We start from the raw sequence: 17,837 nt of genomic DNA on the forward strand, positions 1-17,837 counted from the left end.
AGGCGTGGGGCATCGCCAAGCGCCCTCCACCCCCGGGTCTGGCTGGCACCACCGAGGGCTGACCCTTCAGCCTTCAGACTCTCTTCATTATGTCAGTACATGGCTGCTCCACCACCAGGTCCCGGTGCCTGTCCCCATCATGTTCTAACCACAAGATATGGGCTAGATCCTGCTCCAAAAGTGACTGCAGGCAGTGTTATCCTTCTTGCAGGTTATTTCCTCTCGCAGCCTGATGGGCTATTTGGGTTGGGTTTAAGGAACCCCATCTTAGTCTTCCAAATTTGGCCTCCTTTTTTTTATTTAAAAACCCCCAAAAAACCAAATCCTGACTCTCTAGCAAATTGCAAAGCGCGTTCCACGTGTGCTGGTGCAGTGTTGGCCGGCGGAGCCTGCAGACAGCTTGCAGTAGCTCTGGAAGGTGTGTGCTCTTCTATTTATCAAATGAGTGTTAACTCTGCAGCCTTCTGTTGATGATTTAAATGTCATCATTGCTAACTATTTCCTTGCTGCTCAAAAGACGAAAGGGAAGTGAAGGCCAGTGAAGGGGGCCTCTTCCTGAGCCCTCAGGTGGGCTCGCTGCGTGGGAAGGGCTTGGAAAAAAATACCTTTACTCTTTTCCATGAGAAATCAGATGGTGCTTAGGATCAGGATATGCTGGGAACAGCTAATTAGCCCCCGACACCCCCGTCAGCTCTGCAGGCATTACATGGGGACACAGGAGTGGGGTGGGGTGTGCTCTCCCTGCCCAGGGGTGATGGAGCTGGGCAGCTCCCCACCGAGCCCATAGCGCTGAGATGGCCCCAAACGGGAGCTGGGGAGGAGCGCCGGGCACTGGTGAAGGAGAGGGGGAACAGCCTGCGGCAGAGCCAGGTCACAGTGGCTCCGGTGGGTACCGCGGGGAGGTTTTACCATCAGTAAATGACTGGTATTCAATTTTCCGATGCTGGAACGTTTGCTTTGTTGGCTCGTTCCCTTGGTTACGTGGTATATATTAAGTTCGCCATTTGTCTTCCTTATGCAATTAACTGGCATTCTGTTGCATGGATTTTGGAAACATAATCAGAGCTAAAACTTCATGGTCAGGCCTGGCTGACCCTGGCGTGCCTGGCCAGAGCAGGCTGTTCCCAGCACGCACTGCTTTCAGGGACCGATGCAAAACACCGCTCAGCATTGGCAGCCCCGAGATTTGGGGAGCAGGGATAGCCCAAACTCACCTGCCTGGCAGCAGGGTGCCTGATGGGGTTGCATGCCGGAGTGTCTCTGTGCTCCGGGCCCTTGCTGGCAGCAGCCGCTCACTTGGCAGGGCTCGTGCGCTGCTGGCTCTCTCCGCGGCTCACAGATTGTCAAAGTTTTCTGCACATCCCCATCCTGTAGGTATGTATGTGCTGTTCCTCTGCGGCCGTGGGTGTGCATATGGCTGGCTGTGTGGCAACTGTGTTGAATGCCAAAGCAGAGAGGACAATGTGTGTAGTAGCGAAGGGTGCCAGGAATCGGAGTTGCTGGAAAGCCGGGGAGAGGCGACGCCGCGCCCCACGCACCGGGCTACCAACTGCAGAGACAAGATGAGCCCGGAGGCTGCGGCGAGGGAGGCTGTGAGGGTGGCGCCGGCCAGCGAGCTGGCTTCACTCAGGATTAGTCAGTACGGTAGGATGCGAGGAGGGAAAGGCAACCCATGGCAGAGGGGGAGCCTGTGGTGCGGGAAGCAATGCCCCCCCGCCTGTGGGAGCACGACCCAGGGTGGTGCTGTGGCAGGAGGTGGCACCAGCCACACGTCCCTGTCCCTCTGAGGCTGTTGGGGATCCTGCTGTGGGTTAATCCCACCACTCCCAGTGCTTTTCTGCAGAGGGGTCCTGTTCAAGAGCTGACCAAAGCCTTTCCCAATGTGCTGGGAGGATCAGAGCATCCTAATATTGGAGCACCTGGATGTCCCAACCCTGAACCATGCCCTGAAATCTTCCCATGGCTGAGAGGCACCAGGCACAGAGCACATCCGAGGAGGGACAACCCTCTCAGCCCGTGTTCCCTGGAACCCCCATCCCATCTCTCTGCTCCGGATTGTCCCCAACCTCATCCTTCTTGAAGCGCGGTACCCACAACAGAGTGTAGGATTGCTTTGGCCTCCTAGGGCTGAACCAGGCAGGGGATGAGGGGGTGTGTGTCACAGGTGGCATGGCCCCATCCCAGATCCTAGCATGCAGAACTGCTCTTCCACCTGGGCACATGATTATTCCCACCTAGAAAAACTCCTGTTTCCTCCTCCTACCTATAAATAGGGCCTCACAGCTGCCTTGCTGAGTTTCCTTCCATGGTGTCAGATGATGGCTTTAGCATAAATGATGTTTGCTGTCCCCTCCATCTAACGACCCAGCACTGTGGGGTTTTGGAGGATGGCCAGGCTGTGCCTCCACAGGGGCGAATAGCAGGGAGCTGGGCAAGCAGGACACAACTGGCATGCTGGCGCCGGATGAAGGGACTTGTGTCCAAACAAAGCCATGGCAGCTCCGGTTTGGGATATGGAGCGTGTACAAAAAGTGGTTCCATACAATCTACAAGCCATCAATTAATGGTGGATGTAAAATCCACATGAGGAACCCTGCACGTTGTCCAGGGGCCACAGGCAGAGACAGGGCTGCATGATGGGAGAGGCGTTTGCCTGCTGAGCCCCAGGTCCCGCCACCTCTGCCGTGCTGTGCAGACCTGCCTGCGCCCCGCCCCTTGTTTCCCAGAGTGACTCAAATTGTGAGGTTGAGTCTAGTCCCCTCCAAAATGGTTGCTGTTGAGTGTAACAGCTCTGGATGTTCCAATAGCCAATTGCCTTGCAAATCTTGCTGAATTTTAGACCTCGGCAGCTGTTTATGGCCTGATCCTGATGACCTGGAGTTAAACTGCCACCTTATTTTCCTGTGCATTGTTGCTTATGGGGAAAATGGAAGTTTTTCACCTGTGCATTTACCATTTCTTATTTTAGAGCCTACAGTTGCATCCCTTTTGTTTCAAGCCATTACGTTTCCCAGAGCCCTGCTTTGACGCTCTGGGTATGGGAGATTTTTAAGCGTGGGCATCAGTATGGTGTACAGCATTGAGACAGGCTACACCATTTTTTTATATAAGGGCATCACAATGCATTCCCCTCTTACTGTGCCCCACACTCACACCTCGTTTCCTTTGCACCCAACTAATTCGGTAGAATATATTATTCTGAATTCCCCGTTAACACAATCATGCTACTAAAAGATTTACAAGATACAAGCTGCTGAAGGTGTTTATTACGTTATTATGTACAGACATTATTTTTTTTTCCTTTAAATGGACCGACCCTCTTTCTTTCCTTCCTGCAGCAGTGAATTCCCAAGGTTAATTACATGCTGCATAACAAAAGCATTATTTCTTTTTGTGCCTTTGGTTGTGTTCCTTTTCATGGTTGAAGAAATGAGCCGGGAGAATAAAGGCTTTGCGCTGAAGTGCATTAAAGTCAGTGGGTTTTGGCTCATGCCCAGAAAGAAAAGCAGCGCATGGTTTAATTCCAGGGCAGGCTCAAGTGATTGCATTTAAGGTTTTTTCAGTGGTGGTGGTGCAGCTTTTAGGTTGGATTCTCAATATTCAGCTATCAGAGGGGAAAAGCAAATCCCCCCAGGACCAGCACAGAGCCGTAATGCGCTGTCTCCCTCTCCCCAGGTGAATGGCAGCGATGCAATGTTCAAATACGAGGAGATCGTCTTGGAAAGGGTAAGTGCTCTTTACTCACCCGCCGGCAGCCTTTGCTGCCTCTTCCCACTCGCCCTCCCACCGGCGCAGCCGGCACCCCCTGCATCCCTGCACCAGCTGATGGGGAGAGGCTCGTCTCCACTCCCCACTCTCTCTGGAGGCTTTTGGGGGTGTCGCACTTGCCTTCCCCGCATGGCCCCCACGGTGCAGGGAGAGGTGGGCTTGCTGCTCCCCCCCACTGCAGCCCCCTCCAGAAGGGAGGGAGGAGGGCTTCTCCCTCGCCTCCCTCATTCACACCCTCACCCCCACAAACCTGCCAGTGTGGAGCCAGGGGGGAGGCTCTTTGTCACCGCCTTTGCTGGAAAATGGAGGTGCAGGGAGCTCTGCTCGTGCAGGCACGCAGGCAGGCACGCCCCACAGCTGGGCACAGGGGACTGATGCCTCCCCGCCACCGGACTCCCCATTGCTCTGGGGTACACAGCCCGGGGATGCTAAGCAGCAAGGACGGGTTTTCTAGTAAACCGGACCACAATGGGGGGAGTTTCTGCTTGAGCCTTTTCTTGTCTGTTGGCAACACAGAGCTGATGGCGTGCACCACACCGGCTGTGGCTAAAATTAGCTCCCCCCATGGATGGGGCTTATCCAGGGGCGAGCTGGCACTGCACAGGGCAGGGAGGGCTTTCCCCTGGCACCCAGGGAGTGGCAGGGATGGAGGGATGGAGAGGGAGTGGGAAAAGCTGGCCCAAGGTTTGCTCCGAGAGGTGGGCGCAGCCCTGCTGAGTGGGGATGGCCAGGGCGGGAGGCTGCCTGCAGCACTCCATGGCACACCTTGCCTCCTCCTTGCTGCCGCACCGGATGGCTCGGCCTCGCTGTGTGGCTGGCGTTGCAGGGGAAGACGCATCGCTCATTATTCTGTTCCTCTCTGCCTTTAGTCATCTCCCTCCTCCCCTTGGCTCTGCATCATGGAGGTGGGTGGACGGAAGGTTATCTGGGGCTGCCGCCTCACCCACTGCTTCCCCGGCGTGCCTGACAAAACCAGCTGAGGGGATGCTTCCTTTCTGGGCTGAGCGTTTCTCACTCCGGGCCCAATTTAGAGGCAAAAGCCTTGTTTTCAGGGATTCTTCAGAGCATCCTCTGTCCTCAGCCCACAGCAGGAGCAGGGGGGAGCTGGCAGGGTCACACAGAGAGGCAGCACTCATTGCTGCCCCCATTTCAAAGCCCCAGGCAGCGATTCCCTCTCCAGCAGCAAGAAACCGTGAGGGAATGCTTAGCAGCCAAGGCCAGCATGGACCATACCCAGGTCCTTCCCCTGCACCTGGTCCCCAGTGGGATCCAACAGCCTGGTCTTACTGCAGGAGAAGCACCCTGGTGCCTGTGGGTGGGGCTGTCCCCTTGCTGGGGTGTTTGGCTCCCAGACATGACCTCAGTGTACCCCAAAATTGCTGGTCTGTCACTGTTATTAATCCTTGTGCTTGTTGTAAAGACAAGGGCAAATGCAGCAGTGTTTGGGGGGCAATAACTGAGGAAATGCCGTCCACAGAGGGACGTGACTGTGGGTTTACCCACCATACATGTGTCTGCAGCAGGAGCTGCCCCCGTGTCTACATCAACCTCGATGCCAGCTAAGAAATCCCTTGAGCTCCATTTCAAGGTTTATCAAAATAAAAATAAACAGCTCCCGGATCATTTCCAGGTTTTGTAGCTAGCATCGGAGTGCACCCTTCCATAGACAGGCACAACAAATAGTTGGAGACCATTTTGCACAGTCTCACCTGTCTTGCTGGGGCCAGGCTGGGTCTCCAGTGACCGTAAGCAGCTTGTCTGAGCTGGGCATGGGGTAACCAGAATCCAGCTTAGAGGAAGGAGAGCGGCCTCAGACCTTTCACTGTTGAGTGCCTCCTTATCATGTGCTGGCCAAATCCCAGCCGGCAGGAGAGCATCTGGGAGCGTTACGTAGTGAGAGGCATTGGTGGCTCCCGGAGATGCCACGTGCTGTGTCATGAGTGGCATAAAGTCAGAGTGGAGACCTCTGCATCTCCACAAGAGCTGATGCTAAGCCCAAATTGCTGGGGAGAAGCGCAAGCCCCAGCTGGCTGCTCGTGCTAAATGACTGGGGGGAGCCTGAGCTCCAGTGTGGCCCTCTTGGCTACAGGTCCCCCAGAAGGGCAGAGCTCCCCATCACCTATTGCTGAGCATTGGGGCCATGGACAGCCGGGAGAGTGCTTGGCCCAAGCCTGTTTGTGTACGAGAGAGGCGGGCACGATAGGATGTGACTAAGTGTCAGCTCTTCCGCATGAGGAAACAAGGCGAGGAGCCATCTGATTTTCAAGACAGAGCAGAAAAAGCAGGAATTGTCCACTTGCATCAAGCACAGAGTTGGAAGCAGCACCTGTGAGTGTGTCACTAATGGGGATCCTGCAAGAGGGAGAAGTGGCGCGGGGCCACGGCTGCTCATCCTGGGACGCTGCTGGTATGGGGCTGGAGACGTGGCACAGCCCCTGCATTCCCCCTGGGCAGACTTCAGGAGTATGAAGCTCAAGTGATGCCCCAAGCACGTCTGGGAAGAAGAGGAGGCAGAACTGGAGACCTCACTCCATCCTGACAGCCCCCCTCCACCCAATCCTGCAAATTTTGGCATCAGCACTGCTGGTCCTTGGGTTGGCTCTGTGCCGAGGCCACATCCCACGGTGCAGGGGGGCAGGGGTGGGATGCTGGTGACTGGCACAAGCCCTGCTGCTCCGTGTGGGCTGCAGCATCAGTGTCTCCGCCTGGGGAGCAGCCAGCAAGGGGAGGTTTTCTCCGCCAAGGACCACCCCCTATTCCCCCAGCTCGCTGCCTGCCTCAGAGTCTCTCGGCAGAGACGTGGCGGTGAGGGAGGTCCTCGGTGGCTCCCACTCTCCCGTTCCATCTGTTCGGTGCTCCACGCTGCTGCACCGAGCACCTCGGCTGATGAGCGCCGGCCTCCCCTCAGGCCACACATCCCTCTGCCCCCTAAGCTGGGCACCCTGGGGCGCAACAGATGCTGTAAGGGCTTCCCCGTCCCGGTCAGCCACAGCCTGGGGGGGAACTGCTTCTGGAGGACCAGCAGCAAGTGGTTGCCACTGGGGGAAAGACACGGTGTTTGATTTCCCACAGGGTAACTCTGGCCTCGGCTTCAGCATAGCAGGAGGAATCGACAACCCCCACATTCCAGATGACCCAGGTATCTTCATCACCAAAATCATCCCCGGGGGAGCAGCAGCCATGGATGGCCGTCTGGGGTGAGTACAGGGCCGGGGGACCAGCCGCATCAGGGTGTCAGCCGGGATCTCCCTAGGCAGCTCCTGCCCCCCTCCCCTGCCATAGTCCCCGGCCCCCCTGGTCCCTTCCCCACAGCCAGGTCCCCTCAATGCATGGATGCCCGTGGTCCCCTGCCACCAGCCTCCTGTCTGCAGCCACCCCTCCTCCCCTCCCTACACCAGGCTCCAGCTCCCATTCTTCCCCCTGCAGCCCGGGGCAGGATCCAGCCTTTCCCCTCATCTCCCATCTCCACTAGGGTCGCACCGTGGGAACCAGCCCCACTGCCTCCCCCTTCGGGAAGGACCCTGCTCTCACCCCGGCAGGGCATGATCTGGCCAGCTTGAGCAGCTCTCCTTCGCACAAGGGTCTGCGCAGCTGGAGGAGCATGGCAGAGGTGTCCAGAGGAGGGTGGCACGGGCTAGCGGTTCCCCAGGGGAGCTCAGGGCTACCCTGTGCCCGCAGGGTGAACGACTGCGTGCTGCGGGTGAATGACGTGGACGTCTCTGAGGTGGTGCACAGCAAAGCCGTGGAGGCCCTGAAGGAAGCAGGCCCCGTGGTGCGGCTCGTGGTGCGCCGCCGGCAGCCCCCGCCAGAGACCATCATGGAGGTCAACCTGATGAAGGGCCCCAAAGGTGAACCCTTCACTACTCACAGGACCGGGGTGCCCTGTTGCCCCACGGCATGGTGGGGGGTGACCCCTCAGTGTAGGATGCCACGGGGTGCAAGGCAGCATCACGGGAGATGTGGGATGCAAGGTGGCACTGCCACGGTGCAGGATGCTGCAGGGTGGCCCAGCAGCGTGGGATGCTATGGGGCATGGGGTGTGGGATAGCCCCACGGTGCAGTGCGCGGTGGCTGGGCTGTCCCCACACAGCAGCAGGGTGGCCTGTTGCCTGCCGGGTTTGGGGCAGGATGGGAAGCCCAGTGAGGCAGAGGGGCCGTGGTGCCAGCCTGGGGCTCCATCCATCTGTCTGTCCCTCACCCCTCACCTGCCCTCTCACTCCCCCTCAGGCCTGGGGTTCAGCATTGCAGGGGGCATCGGGAACCAGCACATCCCGGGGGACAACAGCATCTACATCACCAAGATCATCGAAGGAGGCGCTGCCCAGAAGGACGGGCGCCTGCAGATTGGGGACCGGCTGCTCGCGGTAAGCCCCGTGCCCACAGCTGGCCTCGAGGCGAAGCCAGGCAGTGCCGCGGTGCCGATCCTGAACCCCTGCACCCCTCCTGCCGGCAGCCCCGCAGCCCTTCCCTGGGGTCCCCGCTGGCACGGTGCTGTTGGAGGGGCAGGCGCAGCACCAGGTGCAGGCGGGAGGGCAAAACCCATGGAGATGGGACCCTGTCTCCAGAGCTACTGCGACCCCTACCCTGCGGGAAACCGCTCCAGTCCCACCGGGCTGCATTGGCCCCTGTCCTCCTGCCTGCAGCCATGTCACCCAGCTCCTTCCCTCCGGCAGGTGAATAACACGAACCTGCAGGACGTGCGGCACGAGGAGGCAGTGGCTGCCCTGAAGAACACCTCTGACATGGTGTACCTGAAAGTGGCCAAGCCCGGCAACATCCACCTCAACGACATGTACGCGCCCCCCGACTACGCCAGCAGTACGTACGCCGCTGGCCACTGGCGCAGCAGCCCGGGCACCGCAGGGCTGGGGGGGACAGAGTGTGCTGGGGCAGCAGGCAACCCTGGGCTGGTCTCCACATCCGCGTTGCAGATGGATTTCTGCTCCTGATGCCCTTCTCCTCCCCTGCAGCCTTCTCAGCCTTGGCTGACAACCACATAAGCCATAACTCCAGTCTGGGCTACCTGGGCAGCGTTGAGAGCAAGCCTGCCTACCCGGTCCCTCCCCAGGTGACTCCATCCCGGTACTCGCCCATCCCTCGGCACATGATCGGGGACGAGGACTTCACCAGGTGAGTACCAGGCATGAGCATTCCTAATCCCTGCTCCTTCTCCTTCCCTCTCTTTCCCTCCCTGGCTGCTTGACCTCATGCCCACTGCTGGTGCAGAGCCTCAGCCGAAAGCCCATTTGTGGGTGCATGGTGCAAAGCTTGGGGCCCCCACAGTGAGCTCCGAGCTCACCCCTCCTGAGAATAGCCCTGCTGTGTCACTCCCTGGCTCGCTGCATCCCCCCCTTCCCCATTCCCCCTCCTGCTCCTCCCCAAGCCTCATGCATCTACATTTCAACTTCGTTCTCTTACTTGTTTTACAATACCTGGAATACAAGGTGTTCCCTGCCCTTACAGTGCCATACGGTGCCAGCAGTGCCACAGGCTCCCAGCCTGCGAGCCAGCTGTCCCCGAGTGGAGCTGTGCTGGGGGTGAGGGGCCAGAGGGGGGCACAGCTCTGGGTACAAGTAGGGCTCCTCCTCCCACGCTCCCTGAGCCCAGCATCCCAAACCGCCTGCACCCCGGTGCCATTTCACTGGCTGCCAGCCCCGGGCTTGACAGCCTCCTGCACAGCCCTGGCACGGCCCTCTTTTCCCCACTAGCATCATTTACACTGCACGAGCAGGTTTGTTTCCTGAACCCAGGAAATAAAGAGGAGCACAAAGGAGACATTGCTCTGAGCCTAAACGCGGTGTAAAACTTCTCCAAAGCCTCATGCTGAGGATGGGGGAGTGAGACCTGGCTGGTCCTGCTCTTCTTGCCCAGGCTCACAGCTTTCCCTCTACTTGCAACAGCCACGGGGCCAGTGCTGAGCCTGCTCTGGGTTTGGTATCCCCAGGGCCCGGGCTGTAGGGCTCAGGCTGTATTCTTAGGACTGACACTCAGGTTAGGCTTAGGGCTGGCTCTGCAGTTAGGAGCAAGGTCGCAGGCTGGTTTCGGGGTTGCATTTGCAGTGGAAGATGCCGTAGCCTCGGCTGGGATTGTCCCATTCTGCAGGGCGCTGGGGCAGATGCTGGAGCGGGAGACCCTGACGTGCCATCCAGCGTCAGGTCTGCTGTCCTCCTGGAGAGTGGCTGCACACACCTTCATCACCTTCTTGCTTCTTGGTGCTCGGCCGCGGCTGGGTGCCTCTGCGCGCCGTGACCTGTGCAGCACTGCCCTCCGCCCATGCCCCGTCTCTCCCACCTGGTCTCGGCACCAATGATGCCGGTTCTACAGCCTGTTCCCGGCACTGCGTCCTCGCCGGGTGTAGCAAATCCTGTGCTGTCAGGGCACTGGGGGATGATGCCACACGCAGGAGCAGTGCTTTCTGCCATTACGTTGCACCACAGAAGGGACTGAGTCTCAGCGCTTGGAAAACGCACCATCTGTCTCTCACCAGGGACCCTGGTCCCACCAGGGTGTCCCTTCCTACACGTGCCGACGTCCTTATTTCTGGGCCAGAGAGCAGAGAGAGCAGCCCAGCCCGGGCTGGACATGGCCCAGTGGCAATGGCATGGCGATGGCTTGGCAATGGCTCAGCGGTGGCTTGGCAGTGACCCTGGTGCAGCACGTGCTGGTGGCCGCTAGAGGATGGTGCTGCCTTGCGGAGGGCCCCGGTGCAGACAGGCTGGCACCACTCTGCCACTGTCCCCAGCCACAGCCCCCTGCTCTCCTGCAGCCTGCAGTGGGCTCAGCACCTCCCTCATGCATCCCAGGGCAGCGCTGGAAACCCCGTGTGCATCACCGACCCTGCCCAGGACAGCTTCATTGCCACAGGTCTGTTGGCTCATGTATCACCAAGATTGTGCACTGGGACCAGTGTGGTCCAAATGCATCTTACTGGTGTGGGAAAGGCAGCGACTCCCCTGAAAAAGCAGCTGTCTCCCAGGAGGCTCCTGCCAGCCATTCCCCAGGAGAAGCAGAGTTCCTGGCCTGGATCCAGTATCAAGCCTCTTCCCCTCCTGCGGGCACAAGTGCTGCTGCAGACATGGCTCCAGTGACCCTTGTGTCCTGCAGCACTCAGGGCCGGGGACCAGAGCATCTGTTTTCCAGTGAGCTCTACCACTGCAACCCAGACCCAGCACAGCCCCACAGGATCCCCACAGTCACTCTGTGCCGAGGTCCCAGTGTTAACGCTGCAACGTCCAGTATGGGATCTGCCTGCAGGATCCTGCCTCCCGGGATGAGGATGGAAGTGGAGAGCGCATGTCATGACTGAGACCTGAGATGTACCTGTCTGGGGCTTCATTTCTTCTCCTTGGTTCCTGTAGTGTCTCTCTACCTTCCACCAAACCGTCTGGTCCTCATGGGTGCTGGGGATGCTTCCCCCCAGGCTGAGTTGAGGTGGTGGTTCCTGCACTCTGTTTGGGCAGCAGGAAAACCCATGGGGCAGAGCAAGTTCATTAGCTGGTTGGAGGCAGGGTTTGCAGACCCAGAAATCTGACCTATTTCTTCCCCTGGGAGAGCTCTAGCCCCAGGCATAGCCTTGCTGCGGAGGGACTGATGGCTGCAGCTCTCCCTGCTCCTTCAAAACCACCCCTGAGTCAAGCGCTGGTGGCATCCTGAGGACTTGGGGTTGAGCCTCTTTTGGCCCCAGTGGCATTTCCATGGTGTTTCCCTGGTCTCCTCCTGGTCCTGGTGCATCCCAGCCCCGCGCTACGGTCCAGCTGAGTCCTGAGCCCCGCTTAGCTCAGAGCTCGAACTCATCCAAAGGCCATAAGGATAAAGCAGGTATTTTCTGAAGGTCACAAGGTAGATTCAGCCTCTGCCCCATCAGAAATGCATTGCTGGAGTTACGACTCTGCCATACCTCTGCGTTTGAAGGCAAGGGGCTGCAGCGATGCATGGTGTGTATGGAGCTGCAGGCATGGGGAGCCAGGCTGCAAATTTGCCCTTGCTTGGGTGCTCCCCCGAGTCAGGGCTGTGCTGTCTGTGCCTGCAGGGGCAGGAAGGAGTTAAGTCTGTAGGGTCTAGCAGAGCGAAGGCTGCGTCCTTTCAGCACTTCCATAAAAAACCCTGTGTGGGTCGGGGAAGCCGCCGGCCCTGCAGGCAGTGCAGGGCGGCCATAACTTAACGAGGAGCATTCAGAACATTCCTGCCCCTCATGCCTCCCAGCCCGCGCCGCCAGCAGAGCCTGCCACGCCACAATGTTCACCGTCAATGTCTCATCGTCCATGTCCTACAGGGGACAGCCATCCTTGTCCCCTTCCAGGCAGCGGCGAGGCTACAGGAGCAAGTGTGACCAGAGGTAGGGGACTGGGATGCTGCTGTGCCTGGTGGGAGGCGTGGGGACGGGGAGAGGAGCAGCTGGGAGAGCCAGGAGGGTCAGGCTGCGCTGAGCCCGGGGTCTGGGCAGGGCAGGAGCCCACCAAGATTTTCTTGCAAGGCGTCCTGCACTTCTGCCTGTCCGTCTCCTGCTCCTATTGCTCCTTATAAGGTGGTTGCCTGGAGTTAAGCGACATTCAGCCCATGAGGACCCCCCCACGGGGAAGGATGGTGGGAGACTTTTCCTGGGGTGCTGGCACGTGTCCCTTGAGGTGAATCCTGCCACCTGCATCCGTGAAAGCACCATAACCTTCCCCCATCCACCCAGGTGATGGCAGTGATGCTCCAGCCTGGCCTGGGGGGCTGAAAAAGATGTTTTCTTGCAAGAGTGGTCTGGGAGCATGCTGCCAGGCTGCAGGGCTTCGTGCTGTCTGCTCAGCCAAACTTTATTCCCCTGGGTCTCCACTCCACTTGTGCCTCCTGAGCCCCGTTCCTTCCCCGGCTGTCACTGGCAGCCGGGGGGGCCGGCTGGGCCAGCCCCCCCGGTGCCCCAGGGTCCCCTTAGCACAAGTCCGCCAGCATTTTGGGGTCCACCGCGCATGCCCTCACCCAGTGCTGTGCCTGGGGCTCCAGCATCTCTCTTACTGCATCCTGGAGATCTCCCTCTGCTCCCCAGCAGGCGTGGGGTTGATCCGGCTGCTGAGCTCACTGGCCGGTCCTTGGTCCTTGCGGTACCCACTGGAGCGCCCGGAATCTAGCTGGTCACCACAGCGGATGCACTGATGGTCCCCAGTGTCATGTTGGCTGACAATCACTGCCAGTCTGTGCTAATTGTCTGGCGTCATTTATTCCTTCTTATTTTAATCCAGCGCTTAAGCTGGGAGCTGCCGTTGTTCCCATCAGACTTGGGGTTTTTTTGCCAGATGAAAATTGACGCAGGATTTTTGCGATGCCAGGCAGTCTTTCTGCCTTTGCCTGCCTATTGTTTGAGCTGCAAAAGAATGAAGTCATCATCAAAAAATTTAGGACTTCTGTTGAGCCACGCAGGGCCTGTGGCATGGGGGTGCGTGGGGCTGCAGGCACGCTTGCCATGCTGCACGGGTGCGGAGAGGCTTGATCCCCCTCTCTTGGCACGGCCATGCCATCCTCAATGCCCAGGCTTGCAGTCTGATGTTTCTGTGCATGATTTCACGGCAGATCCTCTGTCTCCATCCATGCTCTGTCTCATGTCATTCATGCAACTGCCCGCAGCTCTCACGGTTTATTAGCCTCCTTGGTGCTGAGGGCTGAGTCACGCCAGGTCGCACTCGGGGTGACTCCAGCCCTGCCGGTGTGCCAGGAAGCCCAGGCATGGCCCTTCCTGTCACCAGCTTTGCTGCTCCTCACCCTGATGTCTCCCTGTCCCGTGTCTGTCCTTCCAGGGAGCCCCGGAAAATCATCCTGCACAAAGGCTCCACCGGCTTGGGCTTCAACATTGTCGGAGGGGAAGATGGCGAGGGGATCTTCGTGTCCTTCATCTTGGCCGGAGGCCCTGCCGACCTCAGCGGGGAGCTGCGGAGGGGAGACCGCATCCTCTCGGTGAGTCGGCGGGGCCGCCCGCTGCCCCTCCATGGCCGCCCGCAGCCCTGGGTGGGCACCCACAGGACACCTATCCCCTGCCACCCGGGTGGGACACGGTTCGGCAGGGTCCATCCCCAGTGCTGGTGTGGACGTGGCCCCTGGGTGTGTAGAATCGGAGCAGCAGCCTGCCCGGGATCTGTCCTGCGGTGGAGCAGGGGCTGGCCGGGTCCTTGCCCGCCTGCCGGCGGAGGGCACCCCCGATGCCTGGGCCGACTGGGGGCGGGTACCAGGGATGCCAGTACTGGAGATGCCGGTACTGGGGGTGCCGGTACCAGGCGTGGTACTGGGAGCACAGGGGCTGGGTGACGAGGCACTGAAAGTGTGGGTACCGCGAATACCGGTACAGGGGCGGGGGCAGCGGTGCCGAGGGCCGGGGCACAGGGCAGACCCGGTCGGTCCGGTCCAGCGGAGCCGCTCTATCCTGGCAGGTGAACGGCGTGAACCTCCGCAACGCCACCCACGAGCAGGCGGCGGCGGCGCTGAAGCGGGCGGGGCAGACGGTGACCATCATCGCGCAGTACCGGCCCGAAGGTACCACCGCCGGGAACCGGGAACTAGGGACGGGGGCGGGAACAGGGGGCGGGGCGTCCCATGCAGATGAGCGGGGCGGGGCGTCGGCTGGCGCGCGGATCGGGCGGGCCGGGAGGCCGGGGCGGGGGGGGGGGGGGGGGGCGGCCGGCGAGGCGCCGATTGGCGCGGGGCGGGGCCCGGGGGAGGTGCGGGCGCCGATTGGTCGGCGTTGCGGGGGGGGGGGCGGTGCGGCGGCGTCCCGCCGGCGGTGCCTGCGCGGCTTTGTGTGCGGGCCGGGCGGCTCCGGGGCTGCTGCCGGGGGCGCCGCCGCCCCCCACCGGCCTGCAGGTGAGCGGGGCTCCGCCGACCTCGCCCGCGCCTCCACGGCCCTGCGGCTGGCCCGGCGACATGGGCCGGGCTGCCCCCTCCGGGCCTGGGCCGGCGGGGGGCCTCGCCGGGAGGGGGGTCGTCTCCGGGCGGGGGGAGGGCGGGGTGTCTGTTTGCCGGAGGGCGTCTCCGCGAGGCCCCGCTCCGTGGGGTCCTGTGGGCTTTGCTGGGGGGCCTGGGGCCGGGGGCGCTCCGGAAGGGATCGCGGGTGCGGCGGCCGCCCATCGCCCTGGGGGCGGCTCCCTCCCCCTCCCCAGCGCGATGGGCTCCGGGGACCCCCCCTGCAAACACCGGGCCGGCGGGGCTGGAACCGGGGCCTTGGTGCTGGGTGGGGGCTCGTCCCCGACTCTGAGCATCCTGCCTGCCGTGCTGCCCCAACGACTGCCTTTCATTAGCGCTGGTCTTTAATTCCCTCGGCAAAGGTGTCAGGGGCTGGTGGTCCTGCGTGGGGTGGCTGGGTCCCGCGTGGGGCAGCCAGTGGCTGCGGGAAGGGAGCTGGCAGCTGCCTACCGAAACCCTCCCCGGGCTGGTGAGGCTGAAGCATCACCCATGGGCTGGAAGGATGACCGCCAGGGAGGGCATCCCACTGGCGGGCAAGGGGCCAGGAGCTGCTCCCAGGGCTGCTGCCATGCTGTTACCATGTCCTGAGTGGCACCATGCCGATGCCGGGATGCAGCAATTCACGTCCCCTGATGAAGGTGTCTCTCCTGGGCCCTGCTGGTTTTCTCTCCCAGCAGCTCTGGTCCTCTCTGCTGAGGCCAGCGTGCTGCCCCTTGCCTGCCCTTCACCTTGTGCCTCCTCGGTGGCATTGCTGGGCAGTGCCCTGTGGGTCCCTGTCCCTGCTGTTTCTCTGCTATCCCATGGCAGAGGCCATTGGGGCGCGGAGCCATTAGTGCCGCTCAGGGGCGTGCTGTGGGTGTGGGGTTTGTTTGTTTTGGCTTTTTTTCTTTTTCTTTATTTCTTTCCAGGAAGCACTTAATGTTCTTGTATTTCTGGCTCCCTTTGCCACTTGAGATTTGGCAAAGACGCCAACCAAGAGCGGTTCCTAAATGTCAAACAGGACAAAATGTTTTGAAACCGCTTTAGACCAAGGCTGAAATGTCAGTGCTTTGTAGCCGGTGGCTTTCTGGGTCCATGATGGCTCCTGGCACGTGCGGGCAGCAGCAGCCGGCACACAGGCTGCAGCCGTCCTGGAAGGCAGCATTGCTGCTGTGAAACACAGACTGTTGTATCCTGGGAGTTGACCTCAGTGCTCCGGAGGCTTGAAGGCCTGGGAGCCAAGGAGAAAGGTCTCCCTGGCATGAGCCCCAGGTGCTGGTGAGGCTGAGTCCCCTCAAGGGGATGTGTGCTCCCAAATGTTTGCCTTTTCTATGTTGTCATGGCTGTGGAAAGAGTGGGAGAGCTGGATCGAAAGATGCCCAAAGGAGGAGATGCTGGTGGAAAGGGGCTTTGAGAAGTTCCTCCCTGCTAGCAGAGGTGGAGGATAGCACCTGTCTCTCATATGTGAGTGCAGGTAGGGCTTGCCCGTGGGGTGCTGGATGAGTGCATGCATGTTCTGCATCTGACCTCGCTGGGGCTCCGAGGGAGCAGAGAGGCTGCTTGCTCAGGTCTCGAGGGATGAGGTGCCCTCCCTGTGGGGTCCTGCAAGGCATTAGGAGTGGAAAGAAGCAAAGATAAAACCAGGGAAGGATAGAAAGAGGAGCTGCTGTCCTGCCTTTCTTCTGAGCACCTGCACCTGGCTCAGCACCTCTGACCGCTGCTGCACGCTGTCAAGCAGGAGGAGGCTGCTCCCTGTGATGGTGCCTCTGAGCTGTTTGTGAGGTCCCTTCCCTTTGAGCATTTCTTCCCCTGACCTTTGCCTGCCGCTATCACCAGTGCTTGGGTTTGGCAATTCCCCCTCCTCATGCCCCACAAAACAAAGCCTTGATATTCCTCACCTGAAAATACAAAAACTCGCATGACGGCATTTCTCTGAGCTGACCGCTCAAAGCGAAGTGCCAGGGCCGCGCAGTGACTTTTAAAAGTCTCCAAGCTTTCCCCACGGCCGTGCTCCCCTCCGCTTGCCTGGGCCTGCGGCACGTGTGCCCTGTGCAAGGAGGTGTCTGTACTTTAACCCCGTAGCTGGAAGGTGTGTGGGGTCAGGGTGATAAAATGCCGGGCTGGAGGGGAAGGACGGAGCTGGGGGTAGCTTTTGCAGGTGGCTGGGCTGGAGCCTGTGGCCAAGCATCCCTGGTCTCTGCTGATGGCCCGGCGGAGCCAGCCAGGCCCTGGGCAGGCGGGTTTGCGTGCTGGAGGGAGCGGGGCATGCCCATGAGGCTTTATGCGTGCTCGGGGGTTGCTTTCCGATGTAGCTCCCCTCTCTACCAGCACCTTCTCCCCTTGCACTGTCTCCTGGTGCCCAGAAATCAACTGTAGACCCACCGTCTTGTTGGCTCCACTGGGTATATTTGCAGGTGCACCACACGAGCGTGTGCTGGTGCTGGGGATCCTCAGTGGAGGCAGGCAATCCCTGCCTGATCTTAATGGTCTGCGACCTGCACACACTCAGGCATGCAGGGCCATATCCTGCTCCCGGCGCTGAGCTCACCCTGTGGTGCAGGATCAGGCTCAACTCCAGGGGCACCCACACCCTGGGAAGGGAAGAGTGGCGGGAGGGTGGAGCGGTGTTTTTATCGAGTTGCTGAGTGGGAATAGCAAACGTCCTGCCCCGCCTGGTGCATGGCGCAGCGCCGCGGTGGCACTTGCGGCAAGAGGCACCAGGTCACCTGTTGCATATTTTTCAGTCCTGATAAGCGTGTCCTGAATGCGTCCAGCACCTGGGTCCCTTGGGAATGCCGGGGAGCTGGGGATCAGCCGTGGCTCACCTCCTCGCCACGCCATGGGCAAGCTTCCCAGGCGAGTTTCGGCTGTGCGGGAGATCTCCTTCCAGGATGCGGAGGCAAGGTGGCTGTGAGCCAGGGAGCAAAGGCAGGAGTGCTGCTGCTGGGGGTTATCTGCCGGTAATTGTCTCAGAGGCCGCTCCAGCGTGCAGATAAGGAGAGGCCCATGGCAGCTGGGAGCATCCCTGGGGTAACCTTGCCTCACTTGTGCTGGGAGGGAGGTGGTGGGTTTGCTTTTGGGGCTGGCTGCTCCTCTGCCCTGCGCCGTCCTGCAGTCAGAGCGAGCATGAGTTGGTGGCTCCTTGGGAGACCCTTCCTAGG

At 60.3% G+C, this 17,837-nt stretch overlaps 1 protein-coding gene across 7 annotated transcripts in view; it reads left to right on the forward strand.

The window, feature by feature from the left end:
- The window catches only part of DLG3 (discs large MAGUK scaffold protein 3), a 79,296-nt gene that overhangs the window by 43,658 nt on the left and 17,801 nt on the right, over nucleotides 1–17,837 (forward strand). For 5 of the 7 annotated variants that reach the window (XM_050901587.1, XM_050901588.1, XM_050901589.1 and 2 more), the window contains 8 exons: nucleotides 3,676–3,726; nucleotides 6,841–6,965; nucleotides 7,447–7,616; nucleotides 7,996–8,132; nucleotides 8,442–8,586; nucleotides 8,739–8,898; nucleotides 13,542–13,698; nucleotides 14,169–14,271. In XM_050901587.1, the coding sequence (XP_050757544.1) occupies nucleotides 3,676–3,726; nucleotides 6,841–6,965; nucleotides 7,447–7,616; nucleotides 7,996–8,132; nucleotides 8,442–8,586; nucleotides 8,739–8,898; nucleotides 13,542–13,698; nucleotides 14,169–14,271 (1,048 nt within the window). Of the gene's footprint in view, nucleotides 1–3,675; nucleotides 3,727–6,840; nucleotides 6,966–7,446; nucleotides 7,617–7,995; nucleotides 8,133–8,441; nucleotides 8,587–8,738; nucleotides 8,899–13,541; nucleotides 13,699–14,168; nucleotides 14,272–14,580; nucleotides 14,599–17,837 lie in introns of those variants that run through there. The other 2 variants (XM_050901593.1, XM_050901594.1) reach the window with 2 other exon arrangements.

This window comes from Gymnogyps californianus, chromosome 9, assembly GCF_018139145.2.
Source record: "Gymnogyps californianus isolate 813 chromosome 9, ASM1813914v2, whole genome shotgun sequence".
NCBI lineage: Eukaryota > Metazoa > Chordata > Aves > Accipitriformes > Cathartidae > Gymnogyps > Gymnogyps californianus.